The sequence below is a fragment of the Notamacropus eugenii genome, chromosome 4, assembly GCF_028372415.1.
Source record: "Notamacropus eugenii isolate mMacEug1 chromosome 4, mMacEug1.pri_v2, whole genome shotgun sequence".
Lineage (NCBI taxonomy): Eukaryota > Metazoa > Chordata > Mammalia > Diprotodontia > Macropodidae > Notamacropus > Notamacropus eugenii.
The window spans coordinates 421,212,067-421,236,476 of NC_092875.1; the positions used below are offsets into that span (position 1 = coordinate 421,212,067).

At 36.1% G+C, this 24,410-nt stretch overlaps 1 protein-coding gene across 3 annotated transcripts in view; it reads left to right on the top strand.

The window, feature by feature from the left end:
• Positions 1-24,410, top strand: part of FYB1 (FYN binding protein 1) — a 195,285-nt gene that overhangs the window by 9,749 nt on the left and 161,126 nt on the right. Inside the window, exon 1 of one of the 3 annotated variants that reach the window (XM_072605773.1) lies at positions 4,212-4,365. The exons of 1 other annotated variant lie outside the window; for it this stretch is intronic. In XM_072605773.1, coding sequence (XP_072461874.1) covers positions 4,297-4,365 — 69 coding nt within the window. In that variant the 5' untranslated portion in view covers positions 4,212-4,296. Of the gene's footprint in view, positions 1-4,211; positions 4,366-24,410 lie in introns of those variants that run through there. One more of the 3 variants, XM_072605777.1, reaches the window with a different exon arrangement.

A 24,410-nucleotide genomic window follows, 5' to 3' on the forward strand; every position in this document is an offset into this window, starting at 1 on the left:
GCATAACTAAATTGCATTTAGTTTAGGTTTTCCAGTCTTCTATTAATATTAGAGTTATTGTGCATATTGTTTTTCTGGTTCCGTTTACTTCACTTTGAATCAATTCATATGTTTTCCTATGATGCCCTACTCTTCTAAAAAACATTAACACATTATACTTTTTACCTCTACAAATTCCAGGTAAAGTTAAAAAAGCAGATTATGAAAGGCATAGTTTATGAGCCATTAGAAAGATAAGTACTTATCATAGGATTTAGAGATAGGATTTAGGTCCACTCCTTTAGATTAAGAGACTAAGGCATAAAAAGGTGTAAGTCACTTTCACAAGGTCACAAGAAGGAAAACTGATATTTGACTCCAGATCTTCTAACCAAAAAAATAGATATCATAATTTTTCCATTTCCCCACCCAGCTTCTCAAGATGAGCCAACATGGAGTCATTAAGAACAAAGTCATCCCAGACTAATCTCATTTTCTTGTTTTCCCAAATTAGTAACTAGTAGAATGTTATGGATGTATTATATCTGAATTTGAATAATCCATTTGACAAAGTCCTTCATGATATCCCTGTTATCAAAGTGGAGAGATGAGGTAGATTATGATCTCCTAGGTCTAAATAGCAGCTAAGTAGAGCAATAGATGGAAAGAAGAGCCTGGACTCTGGAAAATCTGAATTAAAATTCGGCCTTAGATATTAGTTGTGTGATCCTGGGAAAATCATTTAACTTCTTTTTGTCTCAGTTTCTTCATCTGTAAAATGGGGGTAACAATAGCACTTACCTCCCAGAGTTGTTGTGAGGATCAAATACGATAATTATTACAAAATGCTTAACACACTGTAGGTATTAGCTGTTATTATTAATCATTTAAGTGTGTTCAGCACTGGGTGACCTAAAGAATGCTGATTAACCTATTCATGTCAACCTACAAGGTAGTCTCAAGTAGATAAATGAATACATGAATGGAATGTATTTAGTAAGAGCTTACTATGTGCCAAACATTGTGCTAAGTGTTGCAGATACAAACAGAAAAATGAAATAGACTCCCATCTGAAGGAACTTACTCTCTAACTGGGGGAGACAACACATAAAAGAACATTTGTCTACAGCTCAGTTGGAGAGGCTCCAAGTGTACATCGGTGGTGTGGGTGGCAAGATCCATCCACGAGGTTCTCAAATTGTAGCAGTGTGACAGCAAAGGACTGCAGGGCACATAGAGAAGATTGTAAGGCTGGAGGACCTTGGGAGTCAGTGACAAGGTGGATGGTAGGTAAAGCCTGGCGCTCCTCCATCTCATGGGAAGATAGAGTTATTGACACACATTTTATTCAAGCTTAGTAGTAATCAATTAGCCCGAGGGAGGGAGGAAGGAAAAGGCACAGACCAGTGGTGATGAGAGCTGAGTGTTCCAGAGCTCTAGCCCTATTCTTATTCTATTTAATATATGCCAGTGACTGGGATGAAGGAATAGAGGTAAAGTATGCTTACCAAATTTGCATATGGTACAGAGTTGGACCAAATAGATAAGTAATACACTGGAGAAAAAAAAATAAATCAAGAGCTAAAATGCCCTTGTCAGGCTATAATAGGAGATTGAAGCTAGTAAGATATTAGTGATAAAATGTTAGGTTCACAAGAATCACATGAATTGTACTGCGTGAGATCAGGATTATAGAGACATGACTAGAATGCATTTCCTGTGGGGAAAACAAAACACCTAAGTGCTTTAGTGGATTGCAAGCTTGATATGAGTCAGCCTTGTGATAAAGCAGTGAACAAAGATACTGATGCATGTCCAGGATGCATTGTGCATAAATGTAAAAGTATAGTATCCAAAATGAGAGAGACAAAGGGCCCACTATTCTCCGTCCTGGTGAAAACATATTCAGAATGTTGTGTTGAGTTTGGGGTGATATTTTAAAGGAAATATTGGTAAACTAGAGAACAACCAATACATGGAGGGGCCAGAAAATCCTGCCACATGAGGACTGATTGAAAGAAATGGAGAAGACTTATATGATGCAGAGAAGACTTAGTAAGGGGCAGTTTCAGATACTTACTAGCTGAGTGACCTTAGGCAAGTCACTTAACCCCAATTGTCTCAAAAAAAAAAAAAAGGACACAATAGCTGTCTTCAAATATTTAAAGGACTATCATATAATAAAAAATTAGACTTATTCTGCTTAGCACCAGAGGACAAAAACTAGGACCATTTGGATAGAATCTTAGGGAGAAGAACTTTTGCTCGACAGAAGTAATAGAGAGGTATTTAGAAAAAGAAAGAAAACTCCAAATGATTTCTCCATCATTGTAATCCTTCAAGCAGAGTTTAGATAGCCATGTGTTGGAAGTATCATAGATAAGATTCATGCTTTAGGTAAGGATTGGGCCAAATGGCTGCTGAGGTTCCTTCTGACTGCAGCTCTCAAAGTCCCTGCGGCTTTTCATGGATTCAAAAACCATCCCTGAGAGAACCTGTTATAAAATTTCATCAGGAATTTGTGGAGATGAGAAATAGGGATTACTGTATTAACTCTTAGAAGATATGAGGCAAATGCGAACTGGTAAATGTTTAATAACCAGCTCTTCAAAGGGAATGTGTGCCTGACATGCCTTTAGTTTTAAGTTGCGTTATTAGCATTTTCTCCCTCATTTTTTAAAGTATAGACATCAACAAAACAAATAATCAAGCCTTGATTTGTACAAATGCTAATTTCTGAGGTGTAAATGTTCACATTAAAAATTCAACAATCAGACCTGAGCTGGTTCCAATATACCCTTGATACTAGGCTACAGTTTAGAGTAGTGGTTGGTACCTCCTCCCCTCCTAGTATGCATGCCAAGTTTATACTGTTAGGCTTCTATAATTCTAGATTATTCATCAATTTCTTGAAAGTGGGTTTTGCTTTCAGGGGTAGAAAGTTCAAATTTTAGGAGTTTCTTTCATTCAAGTTAAGAAAGTGATTTTACCCTACTGTAGTTTCCTTGCATGAGACTGACAGCATCAGATTTGTCCTTTAGAAATATCAATTTGGCTGCTCTCTGGAGGATGGATTGGAAAAGGTCAACAATGGAGACAGGAAGGCTATTATAGCAATCCAGGAGAAATGATAAGGTATGAATTTGGGTGGAAACTCTATGAGCAGGAAGAAGGGCACAGATAGGAGATTTATTGTGGAGGTAAAATTGATAAGACTTAGCAAATGATTGGAGAGGGAGGGACAAATTAGTGCCATTCACTCAAGTTATTAGAATGAGGGTTCCCTAGGTTTAAGGAATTTGAAAACATAGAAGAGACTTGATCAGTTTGTCCTACTCGTTTCAGTTCCTTCATTTGGTGGTCATTATCTGTCCAGATGATTGTGTGACAATCTCCACTAGGGAAGGAAAAAGTAAATTCATATAAAAGAATTATGTGTTCAAGGGAAATTTATCAAAGAATATTCTTCACAGCTAGCTGGAGATGGGAGTGCGTTGCTGCAGGCTTCCAAATCTACAACTTAACAAGGGCAAAGGCATTGGTGGCTCATTAGAGGCAGCTAGGTAGCATAGTGGGCAGAGTTCCAGACCTGGGATCAGGAAGACCAGAGGTAATATTATTTTCTAATGGCTTTAATATGAGGTCTACTTGTTTTCTTTAACCTTAAGTAGACTGTTTTGAGCCTCATGAGTCTCTGTGCTTGTAAGGGGAGTTGGTGACCAATAAAATAGGTGATATTTAAATAGTGCTTTCAAGTGCTTTGCAGAGCAAGCTCTTTACATATATTTATCAGCTCTGATTCTCCTAACAGCATTACAAGGTAGATAGGTGCCAGAGATATCAGGCCCATTTTGCCAGTGAGAAAACTAAGGCTCAGTGAAGGGTTAAATGACTTGCCCAAAGTCCCAGAGCTAGGAAGTTAATTTGACTTGCTTAGTTTATTACCATAGTACATTCTTCCCAAAGACACTTATCTTAGCTCATGAAGCCAGGGCTATGCATACGGCAATGCTGTATTTCAGGAATTGTCGGTGTACATACATGAAAGCCTCTCAGTAGAAGTGACTGACCTGCAACATATTTCTAAGACTCACACTCTTTGAAAAGGTCTTACTCACTCATGTAAAGGAATAGGGGGAAGGGGAGGGAGAGTTTCCAACTTCTCCTTTTGAGATCTCTAATGTAAACAAACAATGAAAAGACTATAAAGAGTGCAGTAGTTTCTACTCTGATGTGCAAGCAAAGGCTACCTATGTTGACTGGGCATGCTCAGCTCTGACAGTTTCAGTTCTCAATAAGGGATAAAGAGAGGAAGACATGAGAGTGAACCAGGACACAGCTGATCCTAACAGAGCCTTGAACTTGAAAAGCAGGGCCAGGATAAAGGTAGGGGGGTACCTGGGAAAGTAGTATTAAGAATGGCTGGTATTAGGCGTTTTCATATCAGCTGACCGGCTGAGTGAACTCTGTACCCAGTGTGTCTCCGCTCCCCTCTGCTTCTCCACTCTTCACTATTCAGTTTCCCACCTGGAAATCTTTCCATGTAATTTAACAAATTATATGAAAAAACTCATGATCTTCTGATGAATAGTCTGATTCTTTATGCTTTCATCCCTAACAGGACTGTGTTTATTCTGTCCTTTGGGTTGGTTGTGGGCCATATAGTTCGTACAAAGAAAGAGAAAAATCAGTTCCTTAGGGGTGAATAACCAAGCTACCCTGCCCCTGCATGACTTCTTAAAGTTAATTTAAAACTTCCTGGAACGCACCTCACCTAGTTGGGAGTGAGCTAAACACAAAGCTGCTTTGCAATGGTTTAGTATCTTTTCTGTATTACTCTGTTTCCAGAGACCCTAGCAACTTAGCAGAATAATATAAGATGGCATTTGGTCAAATGGAGCTTAATAAAAATGTGTAAGTGCAGGAAGACTGTATGTGAAAAGGAGAATATTTGTGTGCCTTTGGCTCTCTCTGTATCTGGGAAGCGGATGACAGGGTAAAGGGTGGAGGTTAGAAAGACAGTAAAGCCAAGCATCCTGGCAAGATCAGGGGACCTGACTTTCATTCCAGCCTGTGATCCTGACTAGGTATATAATCTTTCCCAAGTTACCCGCCTTCTTCTGAACCTTGGTTGCTTCATCTCTGAAATGAGAGAATTAGGCTATTTGATCCCCCAGCGCACTTTCAGCTCTGATATTCTGTTTCTGTGAAAACATACAGTAGCTAACCCAGTGTTGAGCGCATGATTCCAGTTAGACTTTGGACCAGGACAAGATAGGACAGTGGGTCCAGGACCACATAATCAATCAGTCAATCAATATACATTTATTAAATGCCTACTATGCGCCAGGGGGGTTTCTTACTTAACTTGTAGTGTTCTAAATAGTCAGGGGTGTGTGGGCTGGGGTAGGACGGTGAGAAAATATCAGAGAGGATTTTGAGGATTGTGAAAGGACTTTAAATGACATCAAAAAAAGACATGTAACCAAGCATTTGGCAAATATTTCTTGCATGCCTACTACACGGTAGGTACTATGGAGGCTAGAGAGAAGTATAAGAGATGAACATTGCTTTTGAGTAGATATTAACTGAGCATTAAATGTCCCTGATGTTACAATATTGAGATATATGATCATTTTTGCCTTCAAGATGCTTACAGTTTCATTGAGAAAATGAAGCATACCTAATAGAGTTACAGAATCTCACAGATAAAAGGTATCCCAGAGGTCACCTAGTTCAATCTACGGAAATGTAGAAATCCTCTGTATAATGTCTCTAACCAATGACATCTCCTTGAAATTCTCCACTTAGGGTGAATTTATTGCTTCTTAAGAGAGCTCATCCTCTTTTTAGGTGTCTCCATCAGAATTTTTTTTCACTATACCAAGCCTAAATTTGTCTCTTTGAAACCTCCAGTCCTCTCCTAAGTCTCTACTGAGACCAAAAAGAGCAAGTCTAATCGTTTTCTAGATTTACATTCTTTCAAATACTAGAAGAGATCAGTCATGTCCCGCAAGACTTCCTCAAATCTCCCATTCTCCAGGGAAATAGGTCTAGTTCCTTCAAATAACTTTGGTACAGAAGGGAGGAGAGTAAATAAGTGTTCATATGCGGTGTATTATGTGCCAGGCACAGTGCTAAGCGCTTTGCGAATAATATCTCATTTGCTTCTCACAACAACCCTACAATGTAAGGGATATTATTATCTCCATTTTATAGCTGAGGAAAATGAGGCAAACAGAGGTTAAGTGTGTTGCCCAGTGTCACATAGTAAGTGTCTGAGACTTAATTTGAACTCAGGTCTTCCTGACTCCAGACCCAGAGCTCTATCTACTCTATCCACCAAGCTGCCTTAACTGAACACTCTTCAATCCCTTTCCCATTCTGCCTGACTTCTTAAAGATTTATTCCAGTCTGTTTATGTCCTCAAAATATAATATCTAGAACCAAACCCAAAATTCCAAATGAGTTTTGACTGGAGCACAGCAGGGCAGAGCCATCATCTCTTTCATCTCTCATCATTATGACTGTATTAATATAGCCTAAGATTCCATCACATTTTTAGCTACCATAATCACATTACATATTTAGAGTCCACTAAGCTCCTTGGATCATTTTCCAATAAAATGTTGTCTTAACTAGACAACCTCCTTTATCCTGTATTTATGCAGTTCCCTTTTTCTTTAACCTAAGTGTAGGACTTAAAATTTATCTGCATTCATCTCATCTTATTAGATTTGGCCTGTTATTCTAGTTCAGTGGTTCTCAAAATTTTTGATCTCAGGACCACTATACATTCTTAAAAATCATTGAGTAATCCCTTTCATTCAAAGAGCTATTATTTATATGGTTTATATCTGTTGATATTTACCACATTAAAATTAAAATATTATGGAAAATGTTTTGAATTTGTGGACACTATAAAATGGTCCTGGGGAAACCACAAGAATCCTCAGAATGGACATCATGTTCATTAGGGTAGGGTTTTAAGATTCCATTCTTTTTCCACTTTTGAAAATTAGACACTTTTTTCTCTTTCTTTATTTGAAAAATAAATTTTATTTAGCCATCCATTGTCAAGTATAAGCATTCAAATATATAAATAACAGCATAACAAAAGAAAATAAGAAAATATGTAAGTTGAAATCAATGAAAAAATAAACAATGAAAAAATACACAAAGCCAAGATTATATAAATGATCGTACATATGTCTATGGCTTCCATTATTTACTGACTGCTAATCCCTCCTCAAAAGATGAGTATATTAACACTAATATAGTAGGAAATACATTATCCTTGTTTGGCTGATCCATTTTGATCTTTACTATCTGCATAATGTGAATTTATTGCTATTTCCTTGGGAAAAGAATTGGTAAATGATCATGGTGAGCACCATTATACATCATAAAAATGAAATAAATATTTTTAAAAATAGGAAAAAACTTGATTTTGATGTAGGAATCATTCCTGTCTAAATCAACTATTTGTGCAGTCAGATCACTGAAATATCAGAGCAAAGATCAGAATTAGTAAAAAGCTAAGAAAAAACATATGCCATATAATGAAAACATTTCTATCCTGGGATATTTAAATAAGCAAATAAAGAAAAATAGGTAATGGACAAAGGAAATCACATCAACACTTTTTATAAAGAAAATTAACAGGTAATCAATTAACATGACAAAGAAAACAAACTACCCAAAAAGCACCTTAATCAGCAAACGCATGACATACTTGCCAAGTAAAGAGAGATGACAACCAAAGGGAACATTAATTTTCAATATAAACTCATTTTAAAATACCACATAGAAAGATGATGAAGTATTATGGACTGTCTCACTTCATAATGCTGAGGAACAATAGACAATAAAGCCAATTAAAAGAAAGTTTGCCAAGAGATTCAATAATCAAGTGGTAGTAGTGATAGTAGTAGTAGTAGTAGTAGTAGTAGTAGTAGTAGTAGTAGTGGTAGTAGCAGTAATCCAATAAGCAAGGACATACCCCCAGTATGCAGCTAGGTGGTACAGCAAATAGAGCACCAGCCATGGAGTCAAGAGGACCTGAGTTAAAATCTGGCCTCAGAAGCTTCATACTTACTAGCTGTGTGACCATAGACAAGTTACTTAATCCTGATTGCCTCGCCTCCCTCCTCACCACCACCCCCCCCCAAAAAAGCATACTAAGGTCATTGAAGGATGAAAATGGAAGATAGAAGAAAAAAGAAAACAGATTTGCAAACACTGTTATAACCAAATGTTTTCACCATCAAGTCAGGACAGCCACCCCTCTTGGACTCTAATATCACTGTCCCTGCTATGCTTATATAAAAAATATATAAATATATAGAAAAAATAGAAATGGCATTAAAGAGAACAAAAATGAGAAATGCAGCTGGATTAAGCAAAGTGAATATAGAATAGATCCTTGATGAAAGATATATATTTGTGAAGTCATTGAGGGATCAATTCACAAAGTATATGAAAGAAGTGAATTAAAGAAAAAAGCATTTATTAAGCTTTTATGTGCCGTGCTGTGCTAAATTCTGTGGTTACAAACAGAAAAGTAAGATCGTCCCTATCTCAAGCAACTTACAATCTAAATGGAGGATACAACACATCAAAGAAATTTCAGGGTCAAGCTGTAGCTTTGAGACTTAAGGAAAGGCTTAGAAACCTTAGAGTGTATATCAGCAGATTAGTTGACAATGCTCATAGATATGGAATGCATAGCAACTGGGCAGATGCTGGGTTTTAGAGGACTTTAGGACACAGACGATTAGGCCTGGGGGTCCTTCATCACCAGGAGTACAGTAGTGAATGACTCCCTACTCATCCAAGAAGTGTGAGTAGCCTTGTCTGCTCTACAGGGCTGAGTCCCACTAACTACCTGAGGAAAGGGGGTGTAGTTCTTCAGGTTTGGATGGGATTATGGCTTCCTTCCTTCAACAATTGAGGATTAGGGGTCAACATCCAGACAAAAGGGGGAATAGGGAAGGTTTAGAAAACTGGCAAAAATGATAAGAGAAGAGAATCCCTCAGCACTTGTTCTACCATGATTCTAGATGGGGAGGGAGTGGCAGTGAAATGAAGGGTCCCCCCTGGCAGGTCATCCTTTCACCTGGTGACCCAATAGAATTTACTTACCAAAGAAATGGAAAAAATCTTGGACTTTATTACCAAATAAAAGGCAACCAAGAAAATACCAATAGCTACCAACCTATATGTCTACTTCTCTCCCCGTAAAAAAGAGCATCCTGTATGAGAATAAGCAGGATTCTACATGTGATATTGTAGAATGGAACACATTTTTGTCTTTTCACAATTGACTGCAAGATATGCAGAAGATTCCACTGTCATTATTATTTGTTAGTTATGTAAAAGCATGTGATTCTTCAGTAGAGCAAAATAATGCTTCAAATGCTCTCTTTAAAATATTTCAATTTTCTATTCATGAAAATTATTCAAGATTCCTTGAAAATTGTGATAAGTAAAGTAATCCTATTCAATAGTCTGCTGCTCATAAATATAAGGTGATGCATAAAACTGGTATATGTATGTTTGTCAAATGTGTTCATTGTGAAGAAAACTTCTAGCCCAGAGTGAGTTGAAGAGAGATTTCTTGTAGATGGGGAAGTTCTACAGATGTTTCAGTTTATGGATGATGTGTGATTGCATCAAGCCCTGAAAAATTTCAGAGACACCTGGAAATGATCTGTGATCACTCAATAAGATTTGGCCTGACCATCCACACAGGAAAGACCAAATGGATAAATAATGTCTATTGTCTCAATTATGGCATGCACTTGAATGGATATTTTGTTTAGCAATATGTATAACTGGGGCAGAAATTACAAATAACAGAATTAAACAGGAGAAGGATAGTTGCTTTCAGGAATGAGTTGCTTTCAAGAAATTGAAAAACTCCTTTAATAACCCCAAGTTTTTTCTGGAAACAAAGACCCAGCTTTTTTAAAAAAAATTATAATATCTTATTTTTCCCAATTACATGTCAAGATGATTTTTAGCATTCATTTTTTACAAGATTTTGAGTTCCAATTTTTTCTCCTTTACTCCCTTCTTCCCCTTCCCTCTTCCTAAAATGGCAGGCAATTTGGTACAGATTATATATTTATAATCATGTAAACCATATTTCCCTTTTTGTCACAGTTGTGAAAGAAGAAACAGATCAAAAAGAAAACACATACACACAAACACACACACACCCACACTCACACACACCCATACTAAAGTAGAAAAAGCTACGTTTCAATCTGCATTCAGTGTTCATCAGTTCCTTATCTGGATGTGGATAGCATTTTCCATCATAAGTCCTTTGTACTTGTCTTGTATTATTATGTTGCAGAGAAGAGCTAAGTCATTCATAGTTTATCATCACACAATGTTGCTGATACTGTGTACAGTGTTTTCTGGTTCTACTCATTTCACTTTGCATCAGTTGTACAAATCTTTCCAGGTTTTTCTGAAATCTGCCTGCTCACCATTATTAATGTACAATGGCATTCCATTACATTCACATACCATAACTTGTTCAGCCATTCCCCAGTTGATGGGCATCCCCTCAATTTCCAATATTTTACCATTATGAAGAGGGCTGCTATAAATATGTTTCCACATGGAGGTCCTTTTGTCTTTTTATGATCTCTTTGGGATACAGACTAGTAGTGGTATTGTAGGATCAAAGGGTGTGCACGGTTTGACTGCCCTTTGGGCATAGTTCAAATTGTTCTTTAGAATGGTTGGATCAGGTAGCAAAATAATGGAAATTGAGGGGATGTCCATCAATAGAGAAAGGCTGAATAAGGTGTGGCATATGAATATAATGGAATGCTATTGTGCAGTAAGAAATGATGACCAGGTAGATTTCAGAAAAACCTGGAAAGACTTACCTGAACTAATGCTGAGTGAAGTGTGCAGAACCAGGAAAATGTTGTACACAGCATTAGCAACATTATGTGATGAGCAACTGTGAATGACTCAGCTCTTCTCAATGATCAAAGACAAGTAAAAAGAACTCCTGAAGGAAAATGCTATCCATATCCAGATAAAGAACTGATGGACTCTGAATGTAGATTGAAGCAGACTATTTTCACTTACTTTATATTTTGTGTATGTGTCTTTTTTCCTTTTGATCTGTTTCTTCTTTCATAACTATGACTAATATGATGGAATTTTTTTTTACATGATAGCATAAACTATATCAAATGGCCTACCATTTTCAGAAGAGGTGGGGAGAAGGAGGAACAAAATTTGGTACTCTAAATCTTATAAAAATGAATGTTAAAATTTTCTTGACAAGTAACTGGGGAAAAATAAAATACTACTAAACTTAAATAAAAAAAGAATGATTGAATCAGTTCACAAATCCTCCAATAGTCCATTAGTGTCCCAGTTTTCCCACATTTTCTCCAATATTTATCATTTTCCTTTTTTATCATTAGTCAATCTGATAGGTGTGAGGTGGTACCTCAGAGTTGTTTTAATTTGCATTTCTATAATCAAAATATCTCCATGTGACATAGCTTTGATTTCTTCAGTTGAAAACTCTCTGTTCATATCCTTTGACCATTTATCAATTGGGGAGTGACTTGTATTCTTATAAATTGGACTCAGTTCTGCATATATTGGAGAAATGAAGCCTTTATCAGATATATTGGCTGTAAAGATTGGTTCCCAGCTTTCTACTTTCCTTCTAATATTGGTTGCATTGGTTTTGTTTGTGCAAAAGCTTTTAAATTTAATATAATCAAAGGTATGTATTTTATATTTTGTAATGCTCTCTTTATCTTACAGGTAGACTATTCCTTGCCTTCTGACTTGCTTTTGCAGTCACACTTTATATCTAAATTACGTATCTATTTTGACCTTATTGTGGTATACTCTGTAAGCTGTTGGTCTATACCTAGTTTGTACCCTATTGTTTTCCAGTTTTCCCAGCAGTTTTTGTCAAATAGTGAGTTTTTATCCCAAAGGCTGGGGTCTTTGAATTTATCAAACACTAGGTTACTAAGGTCATTTACTACTGTGTCTTGTGTACCTAATTTATTCCACTGATCTACACTCTATTTCTTAGCCTGTACCAGATAGTTTTGATGATTACTAACTTGTAATATAGTTTGAGATCTGGTATTGCTAGGCTACCTTCCTTTGTATTTTTCCCCACTAATTCCTTTAATATTCTTAACCTTTTGTTCTTCCAGATACATTTTGTTGTTATTTTTTCTAGCTCTATCAAGTAATTTTTTGTTTGATTGATATGGGACTGAAAGACCTAGCTTTATAATAGCAACATGATTATTGTCATATGTCTAAGAGATAGAGAACATAATAGTTTTTGAAGAATTGAAAATGAATACCTCACAGGAGATAATGAAAACAGATGCATTGTGGGAGTGAGCTAACTACAGCAACCAGGAGGGAACTTTAAAGAACAAGAGTAAAATATGTCATTAAGGAAATGTTTGATAGAAAGAGAAGATAGGCTACTAACATGAGGAGAATGAGTGATGACAGGTTGACTGCTACTAGTATCCTCATAATTTCAGGAAAAAGAAAGAAAAGTCTCTAACTCATTAGGTGGATCTTCTATCATAAACTTATGAGAGGAAATGGCCCAGAGTCATATAGGATGAGTAGACATGGATGAGGTACAGTCTACCTCATTGGAGAGAATATCTAAATTGCTACAATCAGAACATCTGAATGTTTTGAAGATTGTTATCTTTAAATACATGGTTTCAGTCATTATGGATATTGTTCCTTTGTTTCTACCATCTCTTCAATTTTCTTCCTTTTGAATTAAGTCTTCCCATATATCTTTGAATTTTTTAGTCTTTGTTTTTATGACACAAAAATATCACATTGAAGTCACATAATATACTTTGTTCATCCATTCCCCAACTGATGAACATCTAGTATGCTTGCGTTTCCACTCTCCCCTCAACTGAGTTTTTTGTCTGTTTGCTTATTTGCTTGCTTTTTCAAAGAGTGTTTCTAGGAACTTTTTTTTTTGTTACAAAATGGTCTTTTTTCTTTTTCTGTAAATAGCCACCTTACAGTATAGTCTTATTATTGGTTGAGATGTCTGCATACTTGTAAGTCTTATTATGTATTTCCATATTGCACTCTCAAAAGTAAGACTGATTATAGCCCCTCCAGCTGTGTAAAGAATGTTCTTATTTTCCCCCAAGAAATATTGGCTTTGAATTTTGTGACCTGTTCCATTTGCCAATTGGGCAGTAATCAAGGGAAATCTTGAAATTGCATTGCTCTCATCACCTTGAACAAATTTTCATATGATTATTGATAGCTTTTTCAGGAACTGTCTTTTCTTCTCTTTTGAACAATTATCACTTGTACAGCTATTATTCTGATAAAACTTTGTTGCAGTTCCTGAGACATCTTAGATGTCAGCCTTTTATTTGAAGTGCTTGATGCAAAGGCTTTTACTCCCCTCCCAGTGTTTTCTTTCCTCTTTTATTCTGGATGTATCACTATTTTGTTGTAAAGGAATTTTTAAAAATTTTATATAATCGATTCAACCACTTTAATTCCTTATAATTCCCCCTGTCACAACTTGCTAGTTGTATTGTAAAAATATAACAATCCTTTGTCCTCTTGTTCTTTATTGTGAATTTTCCATTTGGAATTTATTGTGTGGTTGGTGTGAGATTTTGGTATCTTCTCATTTTTCACTAAAACTGCTATCCCAGTTTTCTCAACATTTTTTGTTGAGTAATTCATGTATTTCTTTAGTGTTTTATGATCTGAAGTTTATTGAATAATATATTCTGGTTTGGGTTCATTATGGTCTAACCTAGACCACCAATCTCTTTTTTTTTCTTCTATTTTTACTCAGTGCTAGAGAGTTCTTCTAATTGCTGCTTTATAATATAGTTTGGAATCTAAAAATGCAAGTTCCTTTTCTTCTTTCTTCCTATTTCAAAACTTCCCTTGGTATTTTTATTTTTTTATCTTCACATTAAACTGTCTTAACATATTTATGAAGGTGCCATTAACATTTTGATCATTATAGCATTAAATCTCTAGGCTTATTTGAGATGTACTATCTTTGTGATGATTATTTGAATATCTCTTCCTTTAATTCTTTAAAATTTGTTTTATGGCTGACTTTATACAAGGCTATGTATGTCTTAGAAAATTAATTCCCTGATATTTTGTACATTTTGTCATTTTAAATGATATTTCTATTATTTTTTCTGATTATGATTAGTAGTATGTCAAGATGTTATTTTGTGAATTTAATCTTCTATCTTGTTCTTTTTCTAAAGTTGCCTATTATTTGACTATATATGACTACATATATGACTAATGCATGACTATATATGACTAATGATCTTATTTAGATTCTCTTAGATTTTCTGAATAAACAATCATATCAAGAGCGATCCCGAGTAAAGATATTTTAGCCTCCTTGTACACAATGCTTATTCATTTCGTTTTCTATCCTTATCAGCATTAAACAATTTCTAGAATTATGTCCAATCATAATAGCAAGAATTTGGCAATATTTCATAACCCCTGTTCTGAGCAGCAAAGGTTCAAAGACAGAGGTTCTTCTCCTGGGATCCGTGAATTTATAAACCTATCTGGTTTCCTTTGCAAGTCTATATGTTTTGGTTTATGCATTACAAATTTTTTTTTTAATTTTGTGTTACATTTTGAGTTCCCAAGTTTGTCACTCTCTCTCCCTCCCTCCCAAGTCCACATTAGAGAAGGCCAACATCTGGTATAGACATACATATGTGGCAATACATACTTCCTTTGACTTTGAACAAACAAGTTATTTTGACTATTACAAATAACCAAATTAACTAGAAATGATATGTGAAGAAAGATGATATCTGCATCTGGAGAGAGAACTGATAAACAGAAGTATATCTAAAATAATTTTATGTGAATGTGTTTGTATATGTGTGCCTATTTGTGTCTGAGGGTGGCCATCTCTAGCACAGGGTGGGGAGGAAGAAAAAAATAAATTTATGTAATAATTTTATTGTATATTTGAAAAGAATAGCAACTTATACATAGTAGATTTGCAGTTTCATATGCAATCATCTTTCTTATCATACTATGTTATAGCAGTGCTTGTTTTATTCCATAAATTAAAAATAAAGTTTAAAAAATAACATACTTTCATGTATCAGTTTTTTCTCAGGAGGTAGATAGCATTTTCCTTCATAAGTCTTTCATAGTTGATAGTTGATTTGAATATTCATATTGCTCAGAATAACTTAGTCATTCACAGTTACTCTGAACTATGTCGCTGCTACTGTATGCAGCCTTCTCTTGGTTCTGCTGATTTAACTCTGCATTATTTCATACAGGTCTCCTCATGTTTTTTTCTAACATCAATCTACTCATCATTCCATCACAATCATATACCATAGCTTACTTAGTCATTCCCCAACTGATGGGCATTCCCTCAATTTCCAGTTCTCTGACAAATATTATTCTAAGAAACTATCCACAGGCTTCACCAAAGGGATCATTAACACACAAAAAGATTGACAACTCCTACTCTTACCTGAGGACAAAGAACCTTTTCCTTCTGTTAAAGACTACAGTGCTACAGAAAAAAAATAAATTGAAAAAAATCAATTTTACTAATTTTTTCTGGCTACTAGAATACTTTCAATTTATGCATTAACTAAATTAAGAAAAGAACATTTGCAAAATATATTATGGAGACAATATGTACAAAACTTGCTAAATAATTGGATATGAGAGGTAAGAGAGAGCAAAGAGTTGAGGATAAGGCCATGGTTGGAATGACTGGAAGGACAGTGATACTCTCAACAAAAAGAATAAAGTAAAGAAGATGGGGGTGGGACATAGTTTAGGGAAAAGATGAGTCCTATTTGGAACTTGTTGAGTTAGAGAGGCCTATAGGACATCCCCTAATAGAGGGCAACTAGGTGACAGGCAGGTGGTATAGTGGGTAGAGCACCAGCTCTGGAGTCAGGAGAACCTAGGTTCAAATCCATCTTCAGAAGCTTAAAAGCTGTGTGCCCCTGGGCAAGTCACAACTCCAATCGCCTCTAAAAAAAAGATATTCCTAATAGGTAGTAGATGGAGGGTCAATTTTGGAATCCAGATTCAAGTCCTACCCCTGATATATTCTGAAGCCGAGTGGCTATGGGCAGGTTCTTAACTTCTCCATGCTAAAGGTTACTTTTTAAAACTATTTGTTAGAGAGGAGTTGCCAATCAGGATCAGTGGGCAGAGTTTCTATACAAGGCATTCCTTATATTAGTAAAATCACAGACCTGTCATGGGAATGAGGAATGGGAAGGAGGGAAGTAAAAGGAGAAAATCAAACACTATCTTGCTACAACAGAAAGTAAAGAGCAGGGACCAGATGTTTCCTGAATTCCAACTCATTTGTTCAACATGATTTTCCTCTGGCTTGAAAAGCCTCATAGAAATAAAAGAACTACATCTCTATGCATTCACTCAGTCAATAAACACTTATTAAGTACCTTCTATGTACCAAGCACTCTACTAAAGTCTGGGGACAAAAATAAAGCAGACAGTTAGTTCCTGTTCTCAAGAGGCTTTTAAAATCTTATAGGGGACTCAATATGCAAACACTCAATAATGAAAAGCTTAATACAGGACCAATGAAAAATAATCAATAGAGAGCATTAGAATTAAGGGGGAACAGTACAAAGTGTGATTTTAGCTGGGAAGCCAGGAGGGGAGATGAGGATGAGGGATAGCCAGCGAATATGATTACAGTCAGGAGATAGAGCGTCTTATTCGGCAAAACACCATACAAAATTCTACGTCTGTGTCAGTGATTGATAAAAGCTAAGTGATGAAAATTTACATCTGTTTCATATATATCTTTCTGAAAAAGTGACAGCTTAAGTCAAGTAGATTTTGTGCTTACATTCTTGATGGAGGCTTTGCATGGTGGTTTATGAAAGAAAATAAAAAGGCACATAGTTCCTCATGGTCTACATACTACTTGTTAGAGAGAACAGATTTCTATCATACTAGGCAATCAGATAGTGCAGCGAATAGAGTACTGAGTCAGAGATACCAGAGTTCAAATCCAGACTCAGATACTTAGTAGCTATATGATCCTTGGCAAGTCACTTTGCCTCAGTTTCCTCATCTGTAAAATGGGAATAATGATAGCACCTACTTCTCAGGGTTGTTGGGAGAATCAAATGAGATAATAATAATGTGCCTAGCACAGTGCCTGGCACATAGTTAGCGCTATATAAATAAATTTTACTTATAATTATTTTCATCCTCATCCCTCTACCAAGAGTGGAAGCATTTCCTAGCCTCTTTTCCTTGTGCCTACTGAAAGGAACTGTAACTAGAAATTGCCAACTCTGACCTCCCATGCCTTTGGGCAAAAAGAACAGCAAATAGAAACCCTCCCATATCAGTCTTGGTCTTTATACCACCTTCCAGACTTGCTTCAGATCTTTGTTCTTCCCTTAATGCCTCTCCTTTATACAGAGCAGAGACTGTCTTACTTTTCTTGGTATTCTCAGTACTTACCACAGGGTCTGACACATAGTAGGTTCTTAGCAAATGTTTATTGACTGACAACAAACTCAAACCTTCAACATTCATGTGTACAAAACATCTAGTGTCAAGAAACATAGTATCTTTTTTCTTTTCATAATAATCTGTGCTCTAAATTATCCATTTGTCCTTCCAAGCATGTATCTTTCATTTCCCCAATGAGTTATGAGCCCCTCAAGGATGGGATCCACATCTTCCTTTTCCTCTGTATCTTTCCATAGTGCTTTACAAACATTACAGTGACAAGGAGTTTTGATTATATTAAAAAATTTTATACAAATAAAGCCAACACAACCAAGATTAGAAAGAAAAAGAAAGATAATTTTTACAGCATTTTTGATAAAGGCCTCGTTTCTCAAATATATACAGAACTTAGTCAAATTTATAAGAATACAAGTCACTCCCCAATTGATAAAGGGTAGAAGGATATGAACAGGGAGTTTCCATATGAACAAATCAAAGCTATTTATAGTCCTATGAAAAAATGCTACAAATCAGTATCCATTAGAAAAATGCAAATTAAAACAATTCTGAGATACCACCTCACACCTATCAGATTGACTAATATGACAGAAAAGAAAGATGATAAATGTTGGAGAAGATGTGGGAAAATTGGGACATGAAAGCACTGTTGAGGGAGTTCTAAACTGATCCAGACATTCTGGAGAGAAATTTGCAACTATTGTCCACAAAGCTGTAAAAGTATGCATACCTTTTGACCCAGGAATATCACCACTAGGTTTGTATTCCAAAGAGATCATAAAAATGGGAAAAGAACCCACATGTACAAAAATATTTATGGTAGCTCTCTTTGTGGTGGCAAAGAATTGGAAATTGAGGGAATTCCCCATTAATTGAGGAATGGCTGAACATAGATGTGGCATACGAATGCAATGAAACATTGTTGTGCTATAAGAAATGTTGCACAGGCAGATTTCAGAAAAACCTGAAGACTTACATGAACTGATGTTAAGTAAAGTGAGAAGAACCAGGGGAACATTGTATACAGTAGCAGTCACATTGTGCAATGAGTGATTTTGGTAGACTTTGGTCTCCTCAGCAATGCAAGGATCTAAGATAATTCCAAAAGACTCATGATAGAAAATACTGTCCACATCCAGAGAAAATACTATAAAGTTTGAATGTAGATTGAAGCGTGCAATTTTCATGTGGTTTTTTTTTTGTGACTTCTCCCTTTTGTTCTGTTTATTCTCTAACAGCATGACTAATGTAGAAATAGGTTTATATGATTGCGTATGTATAACCTCTATCAGATTGCTTGCTGTCTTGGGGAAAGGAGGTGGAAGAAAAAGATTTCAAACTCAAAATCTTATAAAAAATGAATGTCGAAAACTCTTTTTCTGTGTAATTGGAAAAAATGAAATACTATTTACCAAAAAAAAAAAAAAGAAAGAAAAGAGAAGTAATTAGTTTTTCTTATCTCTGACTGCTTGTCTCTCAGTTATTGAGATTATTTCACAAGCACTCATTATGACAGGAGTGACTGCTGAGTACAAAGGGAAATGTGTTCTCCACTCCCCTATGGTCTACTGGAGTTCAAGAAGAGCAATAGTCAGTCAATCAATCCATCAATAAATATGCATGAAGAACCTACTCTGCACCAAGCACTGTGCACTGACTTCTAGAAGTGAAAGAGGCTTCACAGATGAATTCATAGAAATGAGTCACTTATTTGTAAACTTTTATCAAATGACAATGACCAAAGATATTTCTACTCTCTGCCTCTAGTACTTAGGAAGTTTCACTGTTCCTTCATTTCTCAGTGTAATATTTATAAAGAGTTTTATAATTTCTTATAATGTTCTATTCGTATACTTCTTGCCAAACCTAATTCTTCCATAGTTGACAGACAAAAAAGGAAGGAAACCCTCTAATTTCTGATTAGGGGAGGGAAGAATTTAAGTTACAGAAGTAGGGTTTTCCTTTCAGAAAAAAAAAAAACACAAATTTCCTCCTTGGAAAGGTCAAGTCAACAAGCATTTATTTTAAGCTCTTACTCTGTGTTAGACATTGCTTAAGTAATGCAAATGTAAGCAAAAATAAAGAAAATTCCTCTCCTCAAGAAATTAACATTCTAATGATTGAAGACCAGTAAAAGGAGAATCTCTAACTCATTGATCAACTTCCATCTTCAATGACTTCCTTTGAATTTCTGATGTTGATGAATACCCAGAAAGCTTACCCTGTCCTCCTTGATAGCCTTGTAATGCTCTGAAATAATTTTTAAATGGTTTAAAAATGGTCAAGTCATTCATTGAGATGTCTTTCCCATTCTATACCCTAGGTGCATTCTATAATATTTGCACTAGAGCACCAGAATTGCTTGTTTCAGACCCACACATATCATGGCTAAGATTCTGCTTAAGGAATTTCTCCGGGGGATAATGCATATATGTTCTATCCTCATTAGAGATTCAGAATCATAGACTATAAGTGAGTATCTAACAGACCAAGGCAGCCTTCCTGGCAAGATTCTCCAGGCAGAGGAGAGTATCTGAAAGGAGAGAATGGTCAACAATGGCAGGTGCTTTAGAAGTCTGAGAAAAGATCATTGGATTTAGCAAAAAAGAGATCACTGATGACCTTGGAGAAAACAAGTGGAGTGGAGTATTGGAATGAAAGAAATTGAAAAATGACAAAAGAGGAAATAAAGACAATAAGTATAGACAGCTTTTTCTAGGAATCTGACTGTGAAAGGAAAGAGAAATATAAAAATGGAAGGGTCCGCTCAGGGTTTTGTTGTTGTTATTTTTGTTGTTTGTTAAGGATGGGTAGTATATATGTTTATAGGCAGTAGAGAAAAAGTAGGCCATTTCAGTAAACTAGAAAATCAGTCTCTCAGATGAAAAAAGAAAATAATCATAAAGGAATGTAGAAAATTCTAAACTTAAACAACCTTAGGTAAAATTTAATAATTTTTTTCAATTCATATTTTTAATTCCATTTTTTATAAATTCTCTAGTGGTGGCATTCCAGATATCAAGTTGTTATTATAAGAGTTATAAATTATCACATAAAAATGTTCTAGGGTAAGTTCCGATGGAGAAAAACATGTAGCAGACATGTTCTTCCTTATGAGTTCTATATCTATTCCCTTAAAGAATAAAAGAATTTTTTTCTATTAAGTGGTAGTACATGTCATGCTATGTATTATTTTTTTTGAGATATTCCCAAATCTATTATTTTGTATTTCTCCTCAGTAGCCTTTTACAGTTAAGATGTAGAGGTCAATACAATAACTAATTAATGACAATTTAAGGATTTGTGTATATCCAAAAGAGAGTTTTTTGTCATTTGTCAAATGGGAATAATTTCCCCTATAATTTACATTACATATACATAAACATATACATATGTATGTATTTATTTATATACTCAGTTGTGTAATATATATAAACATATATGTGGGGGTGTGGGTATGGGTATGGGTGTGTGTGTGTGTGTGTGTGTGTGTGTGTGTGTGTAGAAGCAACCGGATATAATGGATTTTTTTTTAAAAAACCCTACCTCAGAGTCAGGACAGCCTGGGTTCAAGTCCTGCTGCCCTGGGCCAGTCATTCACTAGTCATTTACAGTCTAGTGCCGCCTTGGCAACTTTCTAAGACTATAAGTTGAAACCACTGCCTTTGTACATTAGTAGGGGGGAGTTTCTTCACCCAAGATTTTCCTGAAAAGATGAAATCAGAGATCCAGAATAAAAAAACTCATAATGTAAATCTACACAGTGTTAAGATCCCACCAGCCTTGCATGGGGGGCTGTATACTATGCTGAGATGGAAATCATTTCTTTAATTAGTCACTAAGTCACATTTAACTCTGAAAATCTGTTGGTTATGTGATAGAATGCGGTGGGTGGAATGATATAAGGGTAGGAAATGCTACATGTACTTCAGACAGTAAGGAAATAACATAAAAACCACAGTGATTTTTATTTTTTTAACATGTCTACAAAGTAATAAATATAGAATGCTAGAAGGTTCAACATATTGGTAATAGAAAATGAAATAACTGATTTCCAAGTAATCAATCAGAATAGAACCTGAGTCAGCAATCAGTAGTTAATGAAAGTTTATTATAATATCATTTTTCCACATAAGCCTACCCATTCATTTTGTGTGTGCGTATGTGTGTGTAAGCACCCCTTTAACAAGTGTGGGTACTTTGTAGGTGCAATCCCATTTACACAGGTTCCCTCTTAAGTTCCTGCTCTCATGCTACATGGGTTTTTATTTTGGATTTGTCTTATTTTAACTACAGTGGGAAGAAGCTAGAATATTAGCGATCAATGAAAATTTAACTTTTGGCTTGTATTGGTTGGCTTGAACTGGTTTCAATACGCTCCTAATTGTATTTCAATACAATCAATTTTCTTTATAGTTACTTGTATTTTATTTTAAACATATAAAACATTCTAAGAAAAGAGCCATAGATTTCACCAGCCTGCTAAAAAGGTTAAGAACCCATAGTCTAAGTAATGGTGATATGCCTACTCTCTTTTTCTTTCACTCGGAAATGGAGGAGGGGAGGAGCCCCATTCTCCTTCAGCTCACTCTGACAATAAATAACTCCTTCTGTCTCTTTAAAAAAGCCAAATCTCACCCCAAGTCACTGATAGCAAATCATGCTTCTAAGGACTTTGCTAACCACCAACTTTCTCTTTCTCTTTCTCTCTCTCTTCTTTCTCTCTTTCTTCTCTTTTTTCTTTCTGTCTCTTCTTTTCCTCTCTCTTTTTCTGTCTCTCTTCTTTTTCTTTCTCTTTCTCTCCCTCTGTTCTCTCTCTTTCTGTTTCTTTCTCTTCTTTCTGTCTTTCTTCTTTCCCTCTCTCACTTTTTCTCTTTTTCTTTCTCTTCTCTCTTTCCCTCTTTTCTCTCTCTGTTTCTGTCTGTTTTCTGTCTCTCTCTTTTTCTGTCTTTTTCTCTTCTCTCTTTCTATCTCCATTCTTTCTCCTAGAATTTGAGAGACATACAGACAACTTAGAAAGCAAAGAAAATATTAGAAAAATTTGATATTTGCTTCTTTGTGTACATTTTGTGTCCCTCTTCCTCCACCCCTCCTCTTGCCTTCCCACCCAGAATGCCAGTTCCTTGAGAGCTGGGAATATTTATATTTGTATACCCAGTCTAAATATTTAGTAACTGCTTCCCTTTTACTCAGCAACCCTGAGGGTCTTCCCCTCCCAGTTTGATTTTTTTTTTTTATTAAAGGGGTTATCCCTTGAAGTAACTACTTAAAGAAGCCTATTCACTTAATGGGTGTTACCTCACTCAAAATGAGAAGCTGATAAGTAAGACCTTTGCCTGAAATGGCCAGAGTCTCACTTTGCATCCTGGGCCATCTCCAGTCATTCTGATCCATATCAGGCCACTGGACCCAGATGGCTCAGGAGAAGAAAGTGAGGCTGGTAACCTTGCACAGCCTTCCTTTACTCAAATCAAAGTCAACTGCAAGTCATGTCATCATCTTGATGTCATGGTCTTCTTTGAGAACAAAGGACAAACACAATGATACTCAGCCTAGCACTGTATAAACTAACACAGTAGTTCTGTATTTGTATAACCAGCTTCTACACATAGTAGGTACATAACAATTATTGTTTGCATTGAATTAGCAAGTAAAAGAACTGGAGGTAGTCTAGAGAGAAAAATCAGAAGATGACTTGCTAATCGGAACATGAAGCATTATTCAACAGAGGAGGATATTCCTCTCCAGCAGAAAAGACACCCGGGTTGAAAGGGCTTCCATTACAACTTAAATATGAGAAATATAGGTTTTTGGAAGGGTCTTTAGTAATATTAGCTGGTAACTGAGGGAAATCTCTCCATTTTCCTCTTCAGAGGACTTTTTTTTGTAGGCCCTGAAACAGGAAAAGAGATCCAAAGACAGCAAAACTGTCCCCTGAAAAGCAAGAATGTTGGACCCTCCATCTGCTTCTCCCAGAGGCCCAGCAGTCTGGAGTTCATCCTGGGACTCAGAGGAAATACTTGAGGAGAAATACCTACATCCATAAGTTTAGGTACAGACAGTATAACATGTCAAATATCACCTCCAAAATGGTGTTTTGTGTCTCATTTTTAAAGTTTATACTTTTGAAGTTTTGTTGTTAATTTAAAAGACAATTATATTTAGTTAAAGTTTAGTGTCCTTTATGTTTGAGAGTTCAATGAATGTCCACCTTAAAAAAAAATTAATCCCCGGTACACACCCTAATAATACGTGCTGAACACACCTATGCCTATGTCATGCTGTATGTCTAAAGAGATTTCCAGAGGATTCTGGGAAGATGACAGAACAGGTCAGAAAATTTCAAGCTCTCAAGATTTTCCTCCAAAAAAGAAATAAAAATATCACCTCTGGTTGAACATAGAGCATTGAAAAGAAATACGAGTAGGGGCAGAACAGGGGTCCTTTTGGGACAATGGGAGAAGACCTGAAGAAAAATTTTGGGACTAGATTTCCTCCCTGTGAAGAATAAACACCTCCATGGCAAGATCTGACATTAGTTGGGTTGGGAGGCTGCCTTGGTCCCAGCTACAGGAACTTTTAACCTGGGGACAGAGAGGAGTTAGCAGTCTGACCTGGGGAAGATCTAGAGAACCTCTGCTGACAAGGAACACCAGACCCAACTGTGCTGTCAAGAGCTGAAAGCATGGGGACGAGAAGGAACCAAAACACACCTGGGGAGTGCAGAAGCAGTGGGGCAGGACATTGAGGGCTGTGGGCACTTACAGGAGGCTGGAGGTCTTGGTTTCAGTTCTAGGACAGAGGGGAGAACTGAAGAGGATAAGAGATCAGAGGTATCATTCTCCCATACACCAGGATTAGAG